Below are 6,954 nucleotides of genomic sequence, written 5' to 3' on the forward strand. Positions count from 1 at the left end.
TAAATCATTATAATTGAGAAGAATATCGTTTGTTATAGGAAATCATTACGAGCACGGTGACTGACGCACCTGAGAGCGAAACTGCTGAGACCGGAGAGGTCAGCGAGACTTCCAGCCGACGATCCACTAGCGAGGTACGAATCCAAACAATATCTAGATACTTTTAGTCATTTAAGATAGACAGAGAAGATTTTTGAAAGTAATTGCGAGTAATATCTCTCTTGACTACCTTCACCGGCTACATATTTACTTGTCTGAGTTTAAATAAAGAATATCTTCTTCTTTTATCCCGTCTTGTGACGTGATCCGCTGTCTGTACCTTCTTCTTACACTTTGCTCTATCCAGGATATCTGAAGAATATGTTTTCCGTTTAGCAGACGGAAGGCGAGGGCCTGCGCGCGGCGCTGGAGCACGCGGAGGAGCGCGCGCCGCCGCCGCCCGCGCACGCGCTCAAGCACGAGCTGCAGCACTCGCAGCCTGTAAGTAGCAACAGCCTTATGTCTTCTATAGTAACTACCACTATTGAGTCATGCTAAGACAGCTCTAGTCTTGGAATGTACACAAGTAACTACCACTATTTGATTCCGATTATGTTAAAATGTAGCTACTCAAAAAGCCTTGAAGAATGACAACCATTATCCAAGCGGTGTCGTGCTATGTGGTTTCTGGGTTATAAGGACCTGAAGGGTGGTAGCTCAATGAGACTCCAACATTACTAAGGCACTGGTTAATACATATTATTATGTATATAGCAAAATTCAAAGTGTCTTCTAGAATATTCGCAACGTTAGCAGAGGTTAGGCGAATACAAGAAGTGTGGAGGGGCTCTTCGACTTACTTCACCCAACTTAGCTTCGCTATATTCATTCGTCATTGCCTCCGATACCGAGTACCTCGCCGAGGAACTTCAGTACAGAGGACGCTTTAAAAACACTTCCTACGCAATTTTTGAGCAAGAACCTCAACTTCATCATCTCCCGAGCCTTTGCCCGACTATGTAGGGGTCGGCTTCCAGTCTAACCGGATTCAGCTGGGTACCAGTACTTTACAAGGAGCGACTGCCTATCTAACCTCCTCAACCCAGTTACCCGGGCAACTTGATACCCCCTGATTAGACTGGCTTCTTACTATCCGTAACGACTGCCAAAGATGTTCAGTGACAGCCTCAACTTCGTCTCTTCCAGGGCTACACAGTCCGTGGTGCAGGACTGGCCAACGGCCCCGGGTCAGCAAGCGCACTGTACCCGGCGCTGTGCGTGGGCGGCGCGGCGCTGGCGGCGGCTGCTTGCGTGGCGCTGGCCGTCGCACGTCGTCGTGACCGCGCGCCGCCCGCTCAGGGCTTTGTGCAGGTATGATGCGAAGCTTAGTAGAAGTTATGAAAAAGAATACTCTTCATAAAACCTCAGTATGCACTAGTTAAGTTTGCACTTCAGCAGCGATATTTTTTTTAACACCGAACGTTTTTTGTTTTTCTTCCTGGTCTAATAAGACTTCTTTTTTTTGTTTGACAGGTTGAACAAACCGGCGCCGTCGCCCCCACCCCTGAGGAGCGACACGTAGCCAACATGCAGATCAATGGCTACGAAAACCCAACATACAAGTACTTCGAGGTCAAAGAGTAAATTCCCACCTTTTACCATCCCTCCTCCCCCTTCTCCCTCCCCCTACACCCCGCTAGGAGTGCGCGGCTCGTCAAGTCCAGCCAAGTGACCTGACTATTATATTTCGCCAGGTGTACTTCGGACAGGAGTGTTATTGGTTGTTGTGGTGTCCTTTCGGCCAATTCCTCCGTCTATTTCCTTCGAAGCTACACAAAAGCGTTCTAAACCTTGAATCTCATTTCTTATACTAATCATAAGTTTCTTCATGAATACAATGCTTATAGGCGCTGCTTGATGAAGCCTCGAAGGAAATGGACAGAATTCTAAATTCTTGTGATGTGTGCTAGATGCCCCTAGAGACAGGGTGTTTTTCTACCCTACACCTTTATCTATTGTCCTCAGCGTAATTCTTTATGGAATGAATGTGTGTGAAACTTATATATTGTTCGGCGAGGCCGCACTCCCGGCGGGGAGGTCTTTTTGTTATAAACATTCATTTATATGAAGCTTGTGTGATTAGTGGGAATATTCGTTTGCGGTAACGCGGTCAGTCATACTGTTAAGGTTAGAAGTGATAACGGTTTATTTTTTGTTATTTATTTTGCACCAAAATATTTATTATTATTTTAAGGACTTAGATCTAAGTTTTTTGTCTAGTGTCCTAGAATTCATAAGTGTCACTGTAGTCGAGTTTTTTAAATTAAGTTTTTGATGCCGCTCCGGCAGTGGTGACGTCCGACGGACTCCTTGGTCCTTTGGTGCGTTTTGTTAGTCGTTACTCGAATGATCTCAGTTTTAGTCTGTCTATCGTTTAGCTATAGTTTCCCAGTTTGCTTCGTTGAATGTCACCACTGGGGCGAGTGGAACAAACGTCCATGGTACGCTGTGTATATAGGCTCCGCGTACAAATTTGAACCTAAATTACTTACACTTAATGCCCGCTTTCATTTACTTTTCTAACGTAGGTAGAACATAACGTGAATTTTATGTAATAAATGCGAAAATATATTTTAATAATTAATGTGTACTTAGCGATGGGACGGGCGGCATAGCCGGCGCGGGTGAACGATTTTCTATTCAGTCTTCGATTATTCTGAAACATTCCTTCATAATAATTTAGTAATGATAAGTTGTCGATGAATCTTTCTCTCTGTCATGGTCGCTACGTATACTTCCCGTTCGCCCGCGGGACAATACTCAAGTTCCCGACGTGGAGGACCGCCGTGTACTCAACGTGCGTTTTGTATTTAGTATCGACTCGCACGACTGTTCCCGCATCAGTGGCGTCGTGCTCACATCTGTTTATCTAGTCAAGGCAACAGGGGCATCTATATTTGGCAGTTTTCGGCAAACGGTTGTGTACGCACCTTGGGTACGCGGTCGCGAGGCAAATAAGCTTAGTGAGTGTATGTACGGTTAATATATAAGTAGATGTACAAAAAGTAATACATTATATAGATGTTTTAGCGTCAGATACATAGATATAAAGCAAAATATAATTATATATCGCATTCGTCCGTATAAAGTAAGGGCTTGCGCTCGTGTCTAATCCCACGTACCACACTTAATGTTACGTCGTAGTTAAGATGTAATTCTGCCTCAGTATTATATACATTTAAGCTTATTTGTTACATAAGCTAATTTATATACACTATTTCTATTTGTTTACGGGCGTAGTGGCGTTACTACAAATGAAGTCATATCAGATGCGCCACGGCGCTCTGTTGCTCCTATTTCGCTGCGCATAACAGTTAGCGTCAAGCGAGTGCAGATGGTTGTTTACAAACTTAGTTCGCGGTTTGGATAACAGATGGTGCTGTTGGCATCACGTAGCGAAACAGGTGCGAGTAGGCGCCCGCCCGTGCTTATCGTACGGCATTTACGTAAGTTACTCACTGTGTATAACGTAAGTTTAATCCCGCATCAAGTAACCGCTATGTATTTTTAATAATGATGGTAACGAGCCAACCACTTATTTTTTTAACAAAACTTTTTGCTCAAAATCAGCTGTTTCTCGTCGGTATAGGATGTCTACTTTCAATCGATTTAAATTTATTGTCGTTCGTCAACAATATTCGATGTTAGTAGTACCTAAAACCTGGTTTCCGTACCTTTTCCAATCACTGTTTCACGTATTTTAATAAGTATTCTACATAATAATAAATGGTTTGATGATTTTTGTGTTTACTGTGCTGCATTTTATTGTGAGTTCGAAGTTCAAATTGAATCAATAAATAGAAATTTAAATATTAGTGTTTTTATTGGCGCTTTGCGCTGTATACCCCCGCTACCTTTCCTTTTAGCAGCTACCCACCTTTATGTACTTGCTCTTTCCCGCAGTTCACCGCGGAAATAAAATGACAAACTAAGGTTTTCAGACTTTATGGTTTCTGGTTCACGGACCGAACGCGCCAAGCGTTGCTTAACCTTTTGATCGATCAGCTCATACAGCTGTTACTTAGTTACGAGTCCCCCTTAGCCGTGTCAGCAAACCCCAGTGGGGCCGACCAGGGCCAAAGCCTGCCGGGGCTACGTGATCGTTCGAAGGAGTTACCGCACCCCTGGTGCCTAAGGGAAATGATTGGTTTTACTCAGTAGGAGATAAAAAAAGTCTCCGCTAGCCGTAAGCTTTTACGTAGCCATGAACTCCTTTAGACCCTCATTGTGCTATGATGTAGACAAATAGAGTGATATTTTGATCCACAATTGGTACCTATAATGAATCCAACTATCTGCCATCTAGTGAAATAACCAACAACTTTGGAGCTAGGATCCTAGCACACTGCTTGATACGTTTTGTGGTACGGGGTGGAGGTCTAGGATAGATGATAGATAGATGTAGCGAACATTCCAACTTATCCATACTATTACCACGAAGCCAGTTTTACCATAGGGCGCCACAATTAAAAATTTAATCAATTTTATAGAGTAACTTTTTACTATGTTCAATGAACATGTTCTACTGGAACCGATTGCGATACACGGCGCCGTTCTCGAAGTTGTTCGGAAATATGTATACCTCGGGCAGACATTGCAGTTAGGTAGAAACAACTTTGAGGACGAGGTGAATAGGAGAATTCAGTTGGGTTGGGCTGCATTTGGGAAGCTACGTCGACTCCTACCATCGTCGATCCCACAGTGCCTAAAGACAAAAGTCTTCAATCAGTGCGTCCTACCTGTCATGACTTACGGAGCCAAAATGTGGACGGTACGGCTGGTCCACAAGTTTAAAGTCGCTCAGCGGGCTATGGAAAGAGCTATGCTCGGCATTTCTCTTAGGGATCACATCAGAAATGAGGTAATCCGTCAGAGAACGAAAGTCATCGACATAGCCCACCGAATCAGCAAGCTGAAGCGGCAATGGGCTGGCCATATTAGCCGAAGAACCGATAACCGTTGGGGTAAACGAGTTCTAGAGTGGAGACCACGCCTCGGCAAACGTAGCGTAGGACATCCACAGACACGGTGGAGTGAAGACTTACGCGAGACGGCTGGCAGGAGCTGGATGCGAGAAGCCGAAAATCGATCTCAGTGGCGTGCACTTGGAGAGGCCTACGTCCAGCAGTGGACTGCGATAGGCTGATGATGATGATGTACTTACCTACGTACTATATAGTACCTACCTACATCATCATCCTTCGAGCCTTTTCCCAAACTATGTTGGGGTCGGCTTCCAGTCTAACCGGATTCAGCTGAGTACCAGTGCTTTACAAGAAGCGACTGCCTATCTGACCTCCTCAACCCAGTTACCCGGGTACCTACCTACATATTGTAATTAAATGCACTTTAGTAAGTAATCGTCTTTAAAACTAAAACTGTCCTGATTTTTATTTCAAAATTAGTCATGCCTATTTGCACCCCCTTGAAACCAACTGGGACTGAAATAAATAAAGGGACTTTAATCAAAATTATAAACAGCGCCATCTATCTTCAGCACGCCAAACCAAATTATCAAAACCCTACTAAAGAAAATATTCACAACCCGAAACTGTTACGTCTTGTCATTACGTCAGATTTGTCATAGATGGCGCTACCAGTGTAGCTTGGACTATGCACACACTGACTGTGTAATTAACTTATTATTGCCCACGCTAGCTTTTACGATCGTTTCATATTCATGCGTCTATGATAGGATCTTTTTGTAAACAGTGTGTGTTTGAATTCTTTAACAAACTGTTGATATTGTAACATGTACATCAGTTTACTTTGTAATAGGTATTAAATAACTGTAGGTACTTACTTACCTATTAGGTTTCTTCAATGTTCGTTGTTGCACTTTCGCTACTTGATTTCGAATGCAGTTTAGATTGTCGTTTGATTTATTGTGTGTTTAGCTTTATGATGAAAGAGACGATTCAAGGCCTGCACTAAATATTCTGGTACATACAATTTAGAGCTACGTAATCAATGTTACTTACCTGGCAGGTACCTATAGGTACATAGATTCTAAGTAGTTAGCTAGGTATAGTGCATGTAGAGTTTTTACTTATTTAGATTAAAAGGTATTTGGGAAATACTAATTTTCATTGTAAGTACCTACCTACATACTTACCATATTTTAAGTAGGTACCTACCTAAGACGTTTTATCCAGTATATTAATTACAAAAAAAATGATAATGATGACGATATCACAAGGTGACGTTACATTGTCAATTTTCCATGAAATGAAAAACAAAGAGATGAGTATTTAAAACAATGAAATTACTTTTATTAAGTTGGTACCTTGCATAAAAGGTACTTGTTTCTTGAAATTCCCGACAACAGCTCAACTTATTATAAAATACAAAGAAAGAAATAAACGATTCCTTTAAATCTTTTCGGCAATTTCTGAAAAAATAAGTAATATTTATACCGAAAAACTTTTCATTAAATCCATGACCGTTATTTGAAGCTTACTATTTGAGATAGGCCCTTTCCGTTTTCCGGTTATATATTTCCTTCTCCTTCACTCCTTTACGTCTGTCTCGCTCGCACACTCCCCACCAGGCAGGTCCGAGCTCAGTCGGAGGCTCGAAGGCATATCATGAATCATTGGCGTCTTGTTTTCCGGCCAGTACGGTTGTCTTCACCAACAAACCGTAAATAAAAGTATCGCTGCGCGCGATAATTTATTGTTATATATATAAAATTAACGGTTTTACCGTTCGTTTTTTTTAAATTCGATTAATATAGCTGTTGTAATTCGAATTGATTACTAAGGTATGTAACCTGTTTTTAACGTTATTTTTCTGTTCTTTTTAGTGACATTTACCTATTGTTCCTTCTCCTGGTCTCGGTGTAGTGTCTATTTATACTGTGTCTTACTTGTAAATTTGTGTTTTACAGATACCTACCTATCTTTTGGAAAGTTT

At 42.0% G+C, this 6,954-nt stretch overlaps 1 protein-coding gene across 7 annotated transcripts in view; it reads left to right on the forward strand.

Moving 5' to 3' along the window:
• Positions 1–3,849, forward strand: part of LOC124636229 (amyloid-beta-like protein) — a 130,069-nt gene extending 126,220 nt beyond the window's left edge. For 4 of the 7 annotated variants that reach the window (XM_047172204.1, XM_047172207.1, XM_047172208.1 and 1 more), the window contains exons 14-17: positions 39–134; positions 376–480; positions 1,186–1,350; positions 1,513–3,849. In XM_047172204.1, the coding sequence (XP_047028160.1) occupies positions 39–134; positions 376–480; positions 1,186–1,350; positions 1,513–1,623 (477 nt within the window). In that variant the 3' untranslated portion in view covers positions 1,624–3,849. The other 3 variants (XM_047172205.1, XM_047172210.1, XM_047172209.1) reach the window with 2 other exon arrangements.
• Positions 3,850–6,954: the final 3,105 nt, after the last annotated feature.

This window comes from Helicoverpa zea, chromosome 14 (genome assembly GCF_022581195.2).
Source record: "Helicoverpa zea isolate HzStark_Cry1AcR chromosome 14, ilHelZeax1.1, whole genome shotgun sequence".
NCBI lineage: Eukaryota > Metazoa > Arthropoda > Insecta > Lepidoptera > Noctuidae > Helicoverpa > Helicoverpa zea.